The sequence below is a fragment of the Ctenopharyngodon idella genome, chromosome 2, assembly GCF_019924925.1.
Source record: "Ctenopharyngodon idella isolate HZGC_01 chromosome 2, HZGC01, whole genome shotgun sequence".
Lineage (NCBI taxonomy): Eukaryota > Metazoa > Chordata > Actinopteri > Cypriniformes > Xenocyprididae > Ctenopharyngodon > Ctenopharyngodon idella.
This window is the reverse complement of record NC_067221.1, coordinates 9,766,066-9,785,446: the sequence shown is the minus strand read 5'-3', so window position 1 is coordinate 9,785,446 and position 19,381 is coordinate 9,766,066. Positions and strand designations below refer to the sequence as shown.

The 19,381-nt window shown below is 36.4% G+C and overlaps 1 protein-coding gene across 13 annotated transcripts in view; it reads right to left on the bottom strand.

Moving 5' to 3' along the window:
* puf60a (poly-U binding splicing factor a) overlaps positions 1-19,381 on the bottom strand; it is a 45,171-nt gene that overhangs the window by 12,457 nt on the left and 13,333 nt on the right. For 9 of the 13 annotated variants that reach the window (XM_051879047.1, XM_051879125.1, XM_051879114.1 and 6 more), the window contains 5 exons: positions 17,638-17,885; positions 13,156-15,266; positions 12,872-12,976; positions 12,710-12,775; positions 12,461-12,589 (listed from right to left, as the gene is read on the bottom strand). In XM_051879047.1, the coding sequence (XP_051735007.1) occupies positions 14,967-15,266; positions 17,638-17,885 (548 nt within the window). In that variant the 3' untranslated portion in view covers positions 12,461-12,589; positions 12,710-12,775; positions 12,872-12,976; positions 13,156-14,966. Of the gene's footprint in view, positions 1-556; positions 1,280-3,804; positions 4,054-12,460; positions 12,590-12,709; positions 12,776-12,871; positions 12,977-13,155; positions 15,267-17,637; positions 17,886-19,381 lie in introns of those variants that run through there. The other 4 variants (XM_051879143.1, XM_051879145.1, XM_051879154.1 and 1 more) reach the window with 3 other exon arrangements.

The following is a 19,381-nucleotide window of genomic DNA, read 5'->3' as shown; positions in this document are numbered from 1 at the left end:
TACTTTTCATGTTCATACTTTTCAGTTGGCCAAGATTTCTAAAAATCCTTTCTTTGTATTGGTCTTAAGTAATCTAATTTTCTGAGATACTGAATTTGGGATTTTCCTTAGTTGTCAGTTATAATCATCAAAATTAAAAGAAATAAACATTTGAAATATATCAGTCTGTGTGTAATGAATGAATATAATATACAAGTTTCACTTTTTGAATGGAATTAGTGAAATAAATCAACTTTTTGATGATATATGACCAGCACCTCTATATATCATATAGGTTTTGCTCATGATGTTCGCCATTTGTTTTTCTGCTTTCAAAGTACAAATGGAAAGTTTACACAACCTGATAAAACATTCAATGTTTGATTTGAACTCAAACCAACATTACACAAATATCACCCTTGGCTCATGGCTGCATTTATGTCCACTATTTAAACCTTGTTTATTTCACTTACTACACTTTAACCATAATTCCAGCACCGGTTATTCTTCTAAACAGAGGACAAAGTTCGCCAAAACAAGCTTCCATACAATTTCTTAAAGAGAAAAGACCCAAATGTCATATTTGAAGAATTTATTGTTCTGGCATTTGAAACCAAGAGCATCATAACAGGCTATTGACAATATTTTAAACAATAAGAGGAAGGGGAAAAAAACAAAAAACTGAATTTGAACAACATCTGATTGGTGGAATGGGGAGTAAACCAATGAACCAAAAAAGGGGGAGGGGCATCCAGTCATTCACATTAAAGTACAGCAACAATAAAAAAAATATTCATGAGCGTTTCCTTGCCTCTGTCCCAAGAAGGGATCATTAATAATATTAATATCAACATCGATAAAAAATAATTACAAGTTATAAAGAGAAGCCAGTACCACTGGGAAGAGTGGCTGGCGGCTGCGTCTGTGTAAGTGTGAAAGAGGAAAAGGAGAGATATGAGAGAGAAGAAAAAGTTATGAAGGGCAGGATGTATTTGACAGTCTATGCGGAGAGGTCACTGTTGTCAAACCGTTCCTGATCATACACCTCAGCGATGACCTTGCGACCTCCGAACCAGCGGTTGTTGAGCGCCTGAATGGCCTTGTTCATCTCTGATGCTGCTGAAAACTCTACGAAGATCTTCACAATGACTTCGGCATCCTCCTCCTCACCCTGCTTTTCCTGGTAAATGATCACTCTATTAACGGCTCCGAACTTCCCACATTCCTCCGTTACTTCTCCTTCCAGATCATCATCTACGTCTTCAGGTCCAACCATGTTCCTGAGCACCATAACCGTAGACTGTGGAAAGAGTGTACAGAAAAGTGTTTAAATCTCACCTCTCTCCACTAGGAGATAAAGGATCACTTGAATACAATAACTAGAGCTGCACAATTTATCGCACGATATGAAAAAATAACACTGAAACCGCGCTTAAACGTGATTCTCTGTGCGATTATGAAATCGCAAAGGCTGCGATTATTTTTTTATGCGCAGCTTGTCAATGAAGTATGGCTCCAAATGCTAATCCATCTGATAGCACTGCGAGTTTGAGTCGCTTATAATGTAGATTTGAAAAAGAAACACGTCAAACATCTTTCCAGACATGAAAAGCATTTATTAACATCTTGTCCAACAAAAGACAACATTTAATAACATTTATTAGTCATGTTTAATCAATTAAAGCATTTCAGTCTTCTGTTTATTCAGCTACAGCGATAGTATGATGCCCATAGGGATTTTCTGGAATGGCGCATGTTATCTATTTCTGTGGCACGGCATATTTGGAGTTTCTGCGCAAGAGCGCCCTCTGGCTTTCAGATGGAGAAGCATTTGCTACTGATCACAGAGCCGTAGAGCTCTGACAAGCTGTGCATAAAATAATCGCAGCGTGTGATAAAATTTAAGATGAATCACAATATATCGTGCAGCCTATACACTACCATTCATAAGTCTGGGGTCAGTAAGGTTTATTTATTCTAAAGAAATTAATACTTTTATTCTAAAGAAATGAATACTTATGATTTCTAAATCAAATAAATGCTGTCTATTCTTCAAAGAATCACAAAAAAAAAAAGTTTACGGTTTTCAGAAAATTAACAACCGTTTTCAGTATTGATAAAAATAAATGTTTCTTGAGGATCAAATCATAAGGATCAAGGTCATGTGACAATGAAGACTGGAGTAATGGGCTTCATTCATGAAATACAAGCAGAACAATTTTTTCCGTAAATCATTCGTAAAGCAGTTCTGACAAATTTTCAGATTCATGAAAAACTGTTCAACTTTGGGCAAAACACAGGACTTATCACTGTCCAATCACAGTGGAGGAGGGGTGGGACAAATACTACACTGACCGACCATCCTACTTGTACAACACATGAACAACAACAGAGAAGTTAATATTGCTGGTTACTGCATTTTTATATTCAGTAATATTCTTTAAAATTAGATACTAGTAACACATCACTGCCTGACATATTCCGTATCATCACAGCAACCAAGTGTCTCAGCTGGAAAAACGCTGTACCTCCAAAGACCTCTCGAATGCCACCAGCTGCCTGTTTTCAGAAGAGCAGCATGCATTTTTTCAGTCGGCTAAAAATACTTTTGTGGACACACGTTAAAATGAATATTTATTGTTAGGCATATGGCCTATTAGTCTTTTTTGCATTTATGCAATATACTGGAGCCAGTCATAAGAAGGGAGTCCAGAAGACTCCACAGCGTTCCTGGACACGCAATTTATGTAGTTGTAATCAATAGGTGGGGATTATGCTAATTGTGAATGAACAAGTGCCCTATTTTACGAATGATTGGAATTCATTAACATACACGTTAAACTATCAAATTGGATGTTTTTATGAAGCGTTTGTGAAAGTTTTCAGGAAGGTCCGTTTTATGTGCAAATTACTGATGGCTTTGCCATCGTAAGGAATAAAAATAACTAAAATGTATTAAAATTGACAAATTATTTTAAATTGAAATTTCATAACATTACTGTTTTTGATCAAATAAATACAACCGTGGTGATCATTAAATCTTTTTAAAAAAATTCTTATCAACCCCAAACTTTTGAACTGTGTATCAGAGAAAAATCATTACTAATTGAGAATGTCAAGGAATTTAATTAATCAATCTTAACTAACATTCCTTTTTCTTTCAGGATTAATATTTATATGCCTTTGAAAACTAAATATCCCCAACACTTGGGCCAAAGTTAGCGTGTCTGTATATAACAGAAGGGGAAACAAAACTAGACAGTTACATTATATATATATATATATATATATATATATATATATATATATATATATATATATATATATATATATATATTATAACCACATGACCGTAACAACAAGCTGAAGTAAAGGAATCCAATTTTGCTTTTACCTAGTAACAGAGAATTATATATATCAAGAACCAATCATATTGGAGAAAAATGACGTAATGAATCATGTCACCTTTGCCATGCTCCTAATCTGTAAAAAACTGTTCTTCTCTTTGTTGGGGGGATTCTTAGAAATTGGTCCGAGATCCTCCCGGCCGGGATTAAAGCATATTCGAAGGCATTGTCTGAAGTCTGTCTGATCACCGTTGTGCAGCACGCTAGAGATTTTACTTCTATTCTCAAGTGATAGTGCTGAAGGGGAACACTAAAGACCTTGTTCCCAAGTGATAGTGTTCACAAGGGACGAGGCGTCATCCGACTCAAACAGGTCAAGTTGGAGACGCCTAGTAGAGTACAGATTTGTAGGTATCAGAGACACCTGGTTTAACTTAAGTCAGGTGCGTATAGGCAAATTTCTACCACAATAACTAACCTCTTGTTTTCTCAGCAGTTTCTGCATGACCATATGCCGGGCGCTGCTGCCCGAGATGATCATGTGCTCCTGTTCACTGAGCATCTCCTGGCCCGTGCCGTCTTGAGCGGCTTCCTCCTCTTCTTTTTCCTTCTTTGCCTCTTGGGCTGCAGCCACAGCTGCCGACAGTGATGGCGGAGAGGCCAACACCGGGTTCACAAGGCCCACCTGAGGCACAACAAGCAGCGTGGGCCAGGGTTGGCGTCACCCCTGCGCAGAAACACGGGAATCAGTATATTAATCGAGGTCTGACACATGAATCTCTGCTAGATACCTATAAATCCCTCTCCATGTAAGCGAAATGGACTATTATAATGGTTTAGCTCCCCAGTATCTGAGCGAGCTCCTAATTCATTATAGTCCTTCACGTCTATTGCGATCTCAGAATTCAGGCCAGCTGATAATACCTAGAATATCAAAATCAACCGCAGGCAGTAGATCCTTCTCCTTTTTGGCACCTAAACTCTGGAACAATCTTCCTAGCATTGTTCGGGAAGCAGACACACTCTGTCAGTTTAAATCTAGACTAAAAACACATCTCTTTAACCTGGCATACACATAACACATTATCAATTTATATTTTCAAATCAGTTAAAGGATTATTAGGCTGCATAAATTAGGTCAGCCGGAACCGGGAACACTTCCTTTAACACCTGATGTACTCGTTACATCAGAAGAAGAATGGCATCTATGCTTATATTAGTCTTTCTGTTTATCCCGAGGTTTACCGTAGACAACCAGATCCGGGCCGTATCCAGGTGAGATCGAGGACCTGCACCTTGACACGACCACAACGCAGCCCTGAAGTATCAGCAGAGATTGAGTCAACTAGATCATCCACTGTGAGGGCCTCATCGACACGACAGCCAGTGGCACAGCTCCTCAACAAACCGTCCATACCGGCGTGATTAATACGATCCTCAACTGGATGGAACTGGAATAAATACTTTGAATGCTGTGATCCTATCGGACTTATGATAGCTACCTGAATCGTAACAAAGCACTGTTCGCCAGAGGAGAACTGGCCCCCCAACTAAGCCTGGTTTCTCCCAAGGTTTTTTTCTCCATTTTAACACCTATTTGCCACCTGATGTCACCTGTTGGAGTTTGGGTTCCTTGCCGCTGTCGCCTTTGGCTTGCTTAGTTGGGGACACTTGACATTTGACTTGACATTTGATATTCAACAGTGCTTTGATCTGCCTGCATTGACAACATTTTCTTTAAGAGCTGCTGTGAGAAAAGGCTCTTGGGCTTGTTTTTCTTTATTCGGTCTAGTTTTTTAATGATTTTTTTCTCTCCTCTTTCGGATAGCTATATTGCTGAATTGTCAGTTGAGTAATTGGTCTATAATTAAATTGATTTACTGAATTTATTTTGATGATGTAAGAAATTGTATATTAAGATGAGATGTTTCAAAATAATAGGTGAACACTGAGGAAGATCCTGCATGACCGAAAAGTTTGAGTTTTTAAAATGCACTGAGTACTTTTTTGCACTTATATAAAGAAAGAAGATTGCTAGTATCTCGGCATGTACTCCTTTTTGGATACTTAAAAGATTTTCAAGAACTGAGTTTTTTTTTTTACTCTTTTTGGAAGGAAGTTATTGAGCCACGAGGTGCAGAAATGATGCATTCTCCTCACTTTAAAATGAAACATGAGAAAATCCCTCATGCAAGATTTAATGCCATGATTAACATTTATATGCTTTTATATAAATATATGTATTTATCCATCTATTAACTTTTTGTCATATATGACATTATACACTGGTATTTCATTTCTTGAATAATCCTTAAAGTTGCAGTCTGTAATTTTTTTTAGGTTAAAAATGATCCAAAATCAATTTTTGCGCAAGTACATAACCAGCCAGTGTTCAAAACTATCTCCTTACCTTAGCCCGATCCACAATGGTAAGCTTGTAATAATGTTTCATAATTCGGGTGGTACTGGTGGGTTTCCACGGGAAATTTGAGCACGCAGCCGTTCATCTTTGCGTCATTACGTCTTGTCTGTTTGCAAAAAAAAAAGGAGTCCCAGCTTGTAGGCTATATCATGAGGATGCTGCATGTGGTGGATCATTCATAGCCTTTTCTCACAGCAGCTGCAATAATTAAACTTATATGTAATGCTTTTTTTCTCAGTTGGTCAGAACAAAAGTGGCAGACATGTTACTTACTTGTTCAGATGACCTTTTCTGGTGAAAATTCTTAGTTTGGTCATACTTCCAAGATGTAGAATCTGTGATTCTGAAGTACAGTATCCACACCGATGTGGTGACTGACAGCAAACATTAGATTCATCCGCGCTGAGAAGCGTGCTGATGCACAACCCATGTAAAGACGATAATTTTGGAAATAACTGCAATTTCAGGTTTCAAACAGAGATGGTGACAAATAGGCAAAACTTACAGACTTTATCTTTAAGATTTGCAAACCAGTAAGTGCAAAACAATCTGTACAAACAGCACCACACAATGGATTACCCACAGAAGCCTGTAACTTGCTCAAAATCTTTAGTTCCTGTCTCAAAATTAAGTATTTATGTCAATGAACAGATCAGTGCCACCAGAATTACAAGTCCTTGTGTCATTGTTCACAAACAAGATAGTCAAAATGCTTAGTCATGTTGTCAATATAACATTGTCAGTATTTTCAGATGTTAACTATGGCTATGATTTTGAGACAATGATTGAAAATGCAGAAGATTTGATCTTTATCTGTATGGCATATATACATTTCAACAGTACAAATTTACATATTACTCTGTGTGGGATATTGACTGCAAAAGACTGGACAGGATTCACAGTTGCACTTTTAGTTTTTGGTCTGTCAACAAATTACATAATGTTATTGTGATATAAAGAAAAAGACGACTATATATATACTGTATATATGTACGTGTGTGTTTGTGTTTCATTACGTCTCTATAAAATATATTTACTGTATAATGTAAAATGCAAGTGGACTACTGTAAAATAGCATTACAGTAGCTTAATTGAGAACATGGTCCTCAAAAGTGGCCTTTATTTCATCAGAAACATGAAATCATAAATATGACAATGTTAACGTATTTGGTCTTGGCGGAATAGAACGTGCTACTGCCAATACATACGCCGATACGCTGCTGCACAAATAGCATACATCAATAACCCATAGCAGATCTATACAGGTGGAGCTGGGGAAGGTGGAGGGTTTCTGAAAGCGCACTGCAACTGCTATAGTGAATGATAACCAGCCATTTAAATGTTGAGCAGCAAGCATATTGGCTGCAGATGCGACATGAACCAATCAGCTTGTGTCAGTAGTTAAAGGGTTAGTTCACCCAAAAATGAAAATTTTGTCATTAATTACTCACCCTCGTGCCGTTTTACACCCGTAAGACCTTCGTTGATCTTCGGAACACAAATTAAGATATTTTTGTTTAAATCCGATGGCTCCGTGAGGCCTACATAGGGAGCAATGACATTTCCTCTCTCAAGATCCATAAAGGTACTAAAAACATATTTAAATCAGTTCATGTGAGTACAGTTCAATATTAATATTATAAAGCAACGAGAATATTTTTGGTGCGCCAAAAAAAAAAAAAAAAAAAAACTTATTTAGTGATGGCCGATTTCAAAACACTGCTTCAGGAAGATTCGGAGCGTAATGAATCAGCGTGTCGAATCATGATTCGGATCGCGTGTCAAACCGCCAAACTGCTGAAATCACGTGACTTTGGCGCTCCGAAGCTTCCTGAAGCACTGTTTTGAAATCGGCCATCACTAAATAATTTGTTATTTTGTTTTGGTGCACCAAAAATATTCTCGTCGCTTTATAATATTAATATTGAACTGTACTCACATGAACTGATTTAAATATGTTTTTAGTACCTTTATGGATCTTGAGAGAGGAAATGTCATTGCGCCCTATGTAGGCCTCATGGAGCCATCGGATTTAAACAAAAATATCTCAATTTGCATTCCGAAGATTAACGAAGGTCTTGCGGGTGTGGAACGGCATGAGCGTGAGTAATAAATGACAGAATTTTCATTTTTGGGTGAACTAACCCTTTAACGCTATAAATATCATCAGCTTGCGTCATCAGCCTGCGCCATCTAGAGTTTCATGACAGAACTAGGTATTTATTTATATACAGCAACTAATTATAGAAATAAACACGGTGTAGTTATGTATGGTTAGGTATGAAAGGTACAAATGTACACTATAACCAATTCAGTTGTAGTTTTTTTTTTATTATTTTAATAGCCTTCTTGATTTCACTAGTTCATTTCAATGGTCCTCCACTAAACACTATCACTTTAGAATAGAAGTAATGCTGCTTTCCAGAAATTTGGATTTTACCCACCTCCTTATAGGAAATAACGTCTGGAACATCACTCAAAGTCAGACATTTGGCGTGTGAACTCGGGGTACATCGATCAACCCCGACCTCAGCGAGATGCGTCATTTGACGTCACTTCCAAGATGATGGCGCGTCCTTCCAATGAATATGAACGTTAAAACAAACTTTAACATTAGACATTAAGTTCATGTAATGTTACCTTCGTTTTTGATTTTCGTCAGCTCTTTTCAAAGTGATTTTACATCATTTTTATTATATTTTGCCATAATTGACACAAAAACACGATATGCTCTCATTGTGTCATTGCGACATCATGTTGTCAACATGTGAACGTGACGGATGAGTGACTGGAACTCACTGAGGTCTGAAGTGGGACATTTAAAGGCAAAAACCACTAGAACAATGTTATATATTTTGTTGACCTGTGTACTTACATTATCCCAAATGTTTCCAAGAATGTTTAAATCAAAAGAAACAAGCAATTTTAACCAGGACACGGATCGTGTCTATGCGTCGCCTATCAATGACATCATACCTGCGTTTACCCTCGATTTCCGGTTTTATTTTCATTTGTGTGTTTTATTAGACAGGTGAGCAACTGTTTGGATACATTCATCGACAGAAAAACTAATCATGTTTTTCTTTATTTACCGCAAGTACCATGTTTTACCATACATAATTGACAAATCAGCAGCCTCGTTCAGCTCCAACGGCTTTCAGCCACACCCTGCTTCATACTACAGTAATGTTAATAAATGTTTAATATACATTAGCTCATCCATGAATATGATTTCTGCCTGAGTCCTGTCGGATTTTTTCCCACTGGCTGTAGACGTGAAGACAACACCTCCCATGATTCCACAAAATCAAGGCGTCATCAAGCTACGCCTTTGTTTTGAATAAGCGACCTCTAGAGGCGAAAAACTACATATTGTGCCTTTAATTTGCGAACGCAACATAAGGAGCCTCATTTATAAAGCGTGCGTACGCACAGATTTGATCTTAGAGTGTGCGTACGCTTAAATCCACGCCAACGCTCATATTTATAAAACCGGTCTTTGACGTGGGAAAGTGCTTAGAGCCACGTCAGGGTCTGAGCAGACGTACGCACTTTTCCTCGTCAGATTACTGCAGGTTGTCTAAGCTATTCTTGCAGCTCGCTAAGGATTTGGACGATGACTGTTGATCTTTTATAAAATGACATTAATTAGGTGTCGTTTACAACGCGGAGAATTGAAACCATTCAGCTGCGCGCAAGTTCAAGATCATTTTTGATTTACAGATTTCACATCTGAAAGAGAGGCGTACGCTCGTTTTCTGTTTGTACGTTCATTCTATGAACCACACGTACGCACATCGGAGAAATGATCGATCAAATTTAGGACGGTTTCTGAGAAACATTTTATAAATGAGGCCCAAGATCTCTAGTGTGTAGCCTGCTGCGCAACAGTAATCAGACAGACTGAATGCCTTCGAATATATACTTTAATCATGGCCAGGAAGATCTCCAATTTAAGAGAATTCCGCTCGACAAAAAGTGTACAACAGTTTTTATAGAATAGGAGCATGACAAAAGGTGACATGATTCTTTACATAATTCTTCTCTAATATGATTGGTTCATATGTATAATTCTCTGTTACTATGTAAAAGCAAATCTGGGTTTCTTGATAATTTAGCTTGTTACTAAGTCATGAGGTTATATATTTATATATAATCCTCTTTTGTTATAGACACATTTTGGCCCCAGTGCTGGGGACATTTAGTTTTCAAAAGCATATAAATGTTAATCCTGCAAGAAAAAGGAATGTTAGTTATGATTAATTAAAAAATTCCTTAACAAAGCCAACAAATTTGAATTGAATTGAATTGAAATTTGAATTGATCTATATCAATTTAAAACACTAATGAAAACAACAAGTAAATACCAGCATCTCACTGCAGGACATCCGTTTACAGATCTCTTCAAGATTATCTTGGACCTCTCAAATTCAGTGCCAAAAACTTGTAAGTTGCAGTTTCCGTAAATATACAAAACTGCTTTTTTTTTTTTTTTTTTTACGAGTGAGCAGAGTGCAACCGACTTAACGGTAGATATTTACCCTGCATCCTCTGTCTAAGAAGCAACTGGCGTGTTGCTTCTTAGACAGATACACTAAGATACAGTACAACTTAACGAAATCCATATCATGTCTCGTATAATCGCTCAATCAGTGTTTCAACCGCGGAAAGACATTAATAACAGCTTGTAAACAATGTCACGTAACGTCACATTTACCTCAGAACAAACATATTCAGTGACCATAAACTCGTTAAGCTAGAAAAATGAACTCTAGAGAGGAGCATTTAGCTAAATATATACACCACTACATATTAATTATAATTTTTAATGTTCTTCAATAGCCTATATTATGCATGTTTGAATAAATCCGTCAAGTTGACAGCCACCATTTAAATGTTTATATTTCAAAAAACGAATTGGAGTAGAAATAAATTTAAAGTTAGTAGGCCTATTATAACTTTATTATTATAAAAATTTCCTTAAGTGTAATTTTAGTTTGTATACAAATCAGTTCATTTTAACCTTCAATAACCAACTGATTCCCATGTATATTTTACAGCATTATTTGAGTTTTTTTTCTTGAGAAAATTTGCCATGTACTGTACCTGATATACAGTATATCCAAAATAACTGATATTGACTCGAATTGCAAGTTAGTGAATTGAAATGCATAACTATGATGACAGACTGGCAGGAAATGGTGCAAAACAGAAAACAATGTCCAAACAGGGTGATATTGTGACATACTGATAAGCTTCATCTTTCTATTATTGTCACACTCTAAAAAATGCTGGGTTAAAGTTGGGTTGAAAATGCACAAACCCAGCGATTGGGTTGTTTTAACCCAGCAGTTGGGTTAAATGTTTGCCCAACCTGCTGGGTAGTTTTTTAACCCAACTATTGTTTAAAAATGACTATATGTCTGGCTTAAAATGAACCCAAAATAGGTTGGAATTTGAAAATCAGACACATAATTATAGAGGCAACAATAATAATCAAAATGTGAACATTTATTAATACATTTATTGTTTAACTATTATATTTAATATTAATAAATGTTAATTTCCAACATATTTTGGGTTCATTTTAAGCAAACAATACAGCAATTTTTACACAATAGTTGGGTTAAATAAAACTACCCAGCAGGTTGGGTAAACATTTAACCCAACCGCTGGGTTTGTCCATTTTCAACCTAATTTGGGTTGTTTTTAACCAAACATTTTTAGAGAGTAATAATAGTTGCAACTTGCACTCTTAAACGTGCATTGAATCTTGCCAGCTGATAAAATATGCTTCAGGGACCATATTCATATAACATCTCAGGCTATCTTATGTGGCTGAGTTAGATGGTGATTGACACTAAACAGTAGAAAATCAATCCAGAGTCTCTTCAGCTATAAATGCCATTGGCTGGTAAAGTCTTTTGTTGATTATAATAAATTGACATGTCGATAAAACACACATAAGCAGTCTTTCAGAATGCTCTCAATAACATGTAGCTTAGATCAGTTGCATACTATATGCATTAGTGAGTGTGGCGGTGCTTATGGGGTGTCGCTCTGGGACAGGTAAGTATGAGGCTGGGAGGGGAGAAAAAAAAAAAAAAAAGAAAAAAAATACAGTATACAAACTAGACTACACCACTGACATAGGCCGATGTAACTTCCTGTGCGATACCGAGTGAACGAATGAACGAATAATTGAAAATATAAGGTAATCAGAATAATCAAAAATATAAATTGATACATAACCAATAATTAATTTCTAATTGGAAACACAATCTAAGAGTAATAATCATTAGAAATTGGAGTCAGATTAAACGAGCAGTTAAAGTAAAATTGAAGCTAAATTCTAAAAATTAAAATGAACTTCACAGGGGTGCTGAAAAGACATACATGCGTTAAACCTTCGCCCAGGCCGTCAGATTCCGTTTTTGGGCCGATGGGGGGTTCTTACAAAACTTTTAGGACAATTTAACAATGTTTTCTATACAGAATATTTAGACATTTTAAAAAAACTTTTTTAAACAATTATTAATTTGACTTGTTTGTTATTCAACACAAGGACATACTAATGAAGCTACTGTATTTTCCATATTTCTCTCAAAATTACATATTACACTGAAATATATTGTGAAAAATGCTAATTAAGAAAAAATATACAATCTTCATAAAGATTAAGACTTAAGACATAAAGACTTGGCCTGAGAGGTCAATTTTATAGGGTACATTTTATTTATTTATTTTTAAATTCACATAGCCAGTTTCAAAGACTCAACAGAGTTCCACCCCCAGTAATATGGGATCTCTTTGAGGAACATTCGGATACAGTTTGTTTAATCTGCAATGAGAACAGTTAAAACCTTTTAGTGCAGGAAAATCTTGACAACAAAAAAGTCTGGATCATGATGGTGAATAAATGAGGTCTTTGTCCCCAATATGTGACTAATATGTGATGTACCTTTTCTTTTTCTATGAGAAGGAAACAGGACATCTCTCCACGACATTCAACACAAGAAACTTGAGGCTGAGAAAAATACAGTAGAGCTGTGTGAAACTGTAAGCTATTTTATAGGCATTCAAGACAATCAAGATCCTTCTGTGAGAGTGAGTAGACACTTACTGTAGCCTTATTTTGGATTTTACAGTCTTTCCGATGGACAAACGGTATTGTCTTGTCACATGTGGTGGGTTTTAATAACACATTAAGCATGCGCTTGTCATAATCCTGTCATATAAGGGAAAGATACAGGTAAAGCATAAAGATGACAACCATACGTTTAGGAAATGTTCAAATATTTTTATCGAGCTCTTTAAGGCCGATGCATAAGTACAGAAAACAAACAATCAAAACAGACAAATTACAGTAAAATGACAAAGGTTTAACATTTGAATAAAATAACTTACAGAATTTAAAATGGAGGCAAAATCAAGGTGTTTGTCTTCTCCATATTTCAGATTGGCTTCTTTTATTGCCTTGTCAATAATGATGTTTGTCTCAGGTTGGCTTAGTTGATATTCTTTGTTTCCGTCTGTGGACTCCAGCAGTAACAGAGCGCTAAGCAGTAACAGTGAACCTCTCATCTTGCACAATAACTGAAGTTCTTCACAGTTTGCCTGATCTGGTCAGAATCAGTAACTGGTGTCACGTCTACACAGACCACAACAGCTGTGATTGGTCTGCTTTGTAACCGGAGGCCCTCCCCAGGATGATGAAATAAGACAGGGCTTCTGCAGGTTATGAAGATAAATTTAAGACCCTTTTAAGATCAAGTCAGTAAATACGTTTTCGAACATACCTTGGTCACAAAAACTTGAAGCTCAATAAAATCTTTTACTTTCTTATACGAATATTCTGATTTGTCAATCTAAAAATCTTAGATTGGCCAATATAATACTATATAATAAGACCTGCATGACTCAAACCGAAATTATAAGGTGGTGAACCATTACAAACTAAATGCATGTCAACACAACTGACAAAACTAGTACTGCAAATACTCTTTGGAGTATACCAATTTAACAACTCTAAGCCGCAATGTTCAGAAAAGATCCATAGATCCAAAGTTCCTACGGGTTACTAACAGTTATTAATATACAATCTTTCCATATGTATATGAACAGTTTTTGTGATTCAATTAAATGTAATATGGGATATAAAGACAGTGAGCTTCCATTTAAGTTGATCAAATTTTACCGACAATGGTAGCCTTTAGAAAATCGATGGATGGAAACAATCAGTCTAAAAGAAAGAAAAAATCTGTGATTTTGTTGTACCAAATATAGCCTACATTAATAAGGATGTGAAAAACAATTAAAAAACACTGGCATATTTTAAATACAGATGGGAAATGTGAATATCTGTTTAAAGACCTTTATTTGTGTATTATGGGGGAAGAAATCTGCAGGATGCATGCATGCTGATACAGCTGCTGTTGACATCCAAAAACAGTTAAAGGTCCAGTAGGCTTTCCCCATGTAGACATTGTTTGGCTTGTCGTGAACTAAAAATGGTTAATAAGTTTGAGTTACTCGAAAATACAAGAATTTGAAATTAGACATTTTATTTCTTCATCATACGGTTAATGAATTATCTTTTTGTGGAATAGATGGTACTTCCAATGCGTTGTTATACGAAGAACAGAAATTACAAACTGAAAACAAATGGATTTTTCATCTGAATACTAGGGATCCACCGATACCATTTTTTAAGGACCAAGTACGAGTACCGATACTTTTTTCGTTAGTTCGTCAAAACAAGCTTCCATACAATTTCTTAAAGAGAAAAGACCCAAATGTCATATTTGAAGAATTTATTGTTCTGGCATTTGAAACCAAGAGCATCATAACAGGCTATTGACAATATTTTAAACAAGAGGAAGGGGAAAAAAACAAAAAACTGAATTTGAACAACATCTGATTGGTGGAATGGGGAGTAAACCAATAAACCAAAAAAGGGGGAGGGGCATCCAGTCATTCACATTAAAGTACAGCAACAATAAAAAAAATATTCATGAGCGTTTCCTTGCCTCTGTCCCAAGAAGGGATCATTAATAATATTAATATCAACATCGATAAAAAATAATTACAAGTTATAAAGAGAAGCCAGTACCACTGGGAAGAGTGGCTGGCGGCTGCGTCTGTGTAAGTGTGAAAGAGGAAAAGGAGAGATATGAGAGAGAAGAAAAAGTTATGAAGGGCAGGATGTATTTGACAGTCTATGCGGAGAGGTCACTGTTGTCAAACCGTTCCTGATCGTACACCTCAGCGATGACCTTGCGACCTCCGAACCAGCGGTTGTTGAGCGCCTGAATGGCCTTGTTCATCTCTGATGCTGCTGAAAACTCTACGAAGATCTTCACAATGACTTCAGCATCCTCCTCCTCACCCTGCTTCTCCTGGTAAATGATCACTCTATTAACGGCTCCGAACTTCCCACATTCCTCCGTTACTTCTCCTTCCAGATCATCATCTATGTCTTCAGGTCCAACCATGTTCCTGAGCACCATAACCGTAGACTGTGGAAAGAGCGTACAGAAGTGTTTAAATCTCACCTCTCTCCACTAGGAGATAAAGGATCACTTGAATACAATAACTAGGGCTGCATGATTTATCGCACGATCTGCATGATTTATCGCACGCTTAAACGTGATTCTCAGTGCGATTATGAAATCGCAAAGGCTGTGATTATTTTTTATGTGCAGCTTGTCAATGAAGTATGGCTCCAAATGCTAATCCATCTGATAGCACTGCGAGTTTGAGTCGCTTATAATGTAGATTTGAAAAAGAAACGTCAAACATCTTTCCAGACATGAAAAGCAATTATTAACATCTTGTCCAACAAAAGACAACATTTAATAACATTTATTAGTCATGTTTAATCAATTAAAGCATTTCAGTCTTCTGTTTATTCAGCTACAGCGATAGTATGATGCCCATAGGGATTTCCTGGAATGGCGCATGTTATCTACTTCTGTGGCACGGCATATTTGGAGTTTCTGCGCAAGAGCGCCCTCTGGCTTTCAGATGGAGAAGCATTTACTACTGATCACAGAGCCGTAGAGCTCTGACAAGCTGCGCATAAAATAATCGCAGTGTGTGATAAAATTTGAGATGAATCACAATATATCGTGCAGCCCTATACACTACCATTCATAAGTCTGGGGTCAGTAAGGTTTATTTATTCTAAAGAAATTAATACTTTTATTCAGTAAGGATGCATTAATGGATCAGAAGTGGCTATAAAAGACATTTATAAAATTGAGATTTACAAAAGATTTCTAAATCAAATAAATGCTGTCTTTTTAAACTCTCTATTCTTCAAAGAATCCTAAAAAAAAAAAAAAAAAAAAAAAAAAAAAAAAAAAATGGTTTTCAGAAAATTAACAACCATTTTCAATATTGATAAAAATAATTGTTTCTTGAGCATCAAATCATAAGGATCAAGGTCATGTGACAATGAAGACTGGAGTAATGGGCTTCATTCATGAAATACAAGCAGAACAATTTTTTCCGTAAATCATTCGTAAAGCAGTTCTGACAAATTTTCAGATTCATGAAAAACTGTTCAACTTTGGGTAAAACACAGGACTCATCACTGTCCAATCACAGTGGAGGAGGGGTGGGACAAATTCTACACTGACCGACCATCCTACTTGTACAACAATGGAGAAGTTAATATTGCTGGTTACTGCGTTTTTATATTCAGTAATATTCTTCAAAATTAGATACTAGTAACACATCACTGCCTGACATATTCCGTATCATCACAGCAACCAAAGTGTCTCAGCTGGAAAAACGCTGTACCTCCAAAGACCTCTCGAATGCCACCAGCTGCCTGTTTTCAGAAGAGCAGCATGCATTTTTTTCAGTCGGCTAAAAATACTTTTGTGGACACACGTTAAAATGAATATTTATTGTTAGGCATATGGCCTATTAGTCTTTTTTGCATTTATGCAATATACTGGAGCCAATCATAAGAAGGGAGTCCAGAAGACTCCACAGCGTTCCTGGACACGCAATTTATGTAGTTGTAATCAATAGGTGGGGATTATGCTAATTGTGAATGAACAAGTGCCCTATTTTACGAATGACTGGAATTCATTAACATACACGTTAAACTATCAAATCGGATGTTTTTATGAAGCGTTTGTGAAAGTTTTCAGGAAGGTCCGTTTTATGTGCAAATTACTCAGAATTAACTCCTTTACGAAAGTTTCAAGAATATGGCCCAACGGCTGCTGATGGCTTTGCCATCGTAAGGAATAAAAATAACTAAAATGTATTAAAATAGACAAGTTATTTTAAATTGAAATTTCATAACATTACTGTTTTTGATCAAATAAATACAACCGTGGTGATCATTAAAGACATCTTTTAACAAAATTGCACTTTTGAACTGTATATCAAAGAAAAATCATTACTAATTGAGAATGTCAAGGAATTGAATTAATCAATCTTAACTAAAATTCCTTTTTCTTTCAGGATTAATATTTATATGCCTTTGGCCCAAGTGTTGGGGATATTTAGTTTTCAAAGTTAGCGTGTCTGTATATAACAGAAGGGGAAACAAAACTAGACAGTTACTTGAATTGGTCCGAGATCCTCCCGGCCGTGATTAAAGCATATTCGAAGGCATTGTCTGAAGTCTGTCTGATCACCGTTGTGCAGCACGCTAGAGATTTTACTTCTATTCTCAAGTGATAGTGCTGAAGGGGAACACTAAAGACCTTGTTCCCAAGTGATAGTGTTCACAAGGGACGAGGCGTCATCCGACTCAAACAGGTCAAGTTGGAGACGCCTAGTAGAGTACAGATTTGTAGGTATCAGAGACACCTGGTTTAACTTAAGTCAGGTGCGTATAGGCAAATTTCTACCACAATAACTAACCTCCTGTTTTCTCAGCAGTTTCTGCATGACCATATGCCGGGCGCTGCTGCCCGAGATGCTCATGTGCTCCTGTTCACTGAGCATCTCCTGGCCCGTGCCGTCTTGAGCGGCTTCCTCCTCTTCTTTTTCCTTCTTTGCCTCTTGGGCTGCAGCCACAGCTGCCGACAGTGATGGCGGAGAGGCCAACACCGGGTTCACAAGGCCCACCTGAGGCACAACAGGCAGCGTGGGCCGGGCTGGCGTCACCCCTGCACAGAAACACAAGAGTCAGTATATTAACTGAGGTCTGACACATGAATTTCTGCTAGACACCTATAAATCCCTCTCTACGCGAGCGAAATGGACTATTACCAGACTACACGGCATTACAGAACGGTTTCCCAAAAAACAAAAACAAAAAACAAACAAACAAACAAACAAACATCTGAGACAGTTTAAGAAAAGTTTCACCCAAAAATTGTCATTTAGGTTGACGTTTCAAACCCACGTTTTTATTATTATTATTTTTTTAATTTACTATGAAACAAAAAAGGCATTAGAAATACGTAAGTTTTTTTTTTTTTTTTTTTAACAATTACCAGGGGGCCAAGCCCAATAAATTATCATTACTAATATTTTAAAAATAATCAAATCTAAATAAATGCAAAAAAAAAAATAAATAAATAAATAAATAAATAAACCGAAACACATTAAAATAAAAAAAATAAAAAATAAAAAAAAATAATTAGAATAAAATTCTTTCTTTTTGAAACTTCTGAAATAAAATAAATCATGGTTAATTTAATTTATCAATATCCTCAGTATCTGTTCATTACTGTTCAACCTTTAAAATCAAAAAGGTTGAAAACCACTGGTCTGCATGACAATTCATGTTCAGCTGATGATACAACAAATCAAAATACAAGTTATTCACTGATCTTCTTTTCCAGTGAGACGTTAACTAATAACTGGATCCCAGCGTCACTAAGATGAACTTGAGAATCAATCAGCCAGAGAAACATTCAGTTTGTGAATGAAATGGATCAATTGATTGAAATGATCTGACTTAAAGTATGATTTGTTCATGAATCCAGCATTGCTACTTCACTTATGAAAGAATGAGTGCCAGAGTGGATATCAAGACTTTCACTAAATGTCTTAAATTTCGTATTTTTTTGCCTTAACTATTCCTTAAAGAAAATATTTCTCAGCAGTAACAGGAAACACTCATCTTTCATATAACTGATTCATAAAAGAGAAAAAAAAAACATGTAGAAATCAGACAGTTCTGGCATTCTTTCTCTGTACCTGCTCGCTTCTTGCCTCTGTGATTGTACATTTTTTAGTTTGAAAAAAAAAAAAAAAAAAAAAAAGAAGATTTGAGTAAGATTAGGGTAACTTTTCCCCTCTTTGACCAGTCACCCGACACATTTATTTATTTGAAACCCCATCCGTCCTCTCTTGGGTTGGCTTCACGATCAATTCCACACACACAAAAAAAAAAAACCCACACAGGATCTGAGAGACTCACTGGCCAATAGGAATGAGAGATTTGTTTATGAGGGGAGGGGTTAGAAACAGTCCTCTTCAAACTTGGTTGATCAGTGTGCAGCAAAAGGGAAGGGTCATGGCGAATGTGGAGAATAAAGACAGGGAGGGGAAGAGAGGAGAGAGAAAAGGAGAAAGAAAGAGAGACAAGGAGAGAAGAGAAAATAAAAGAGAAATCTATTAGTGGACACGTCCCACGACAGGCCACGTTAAACTG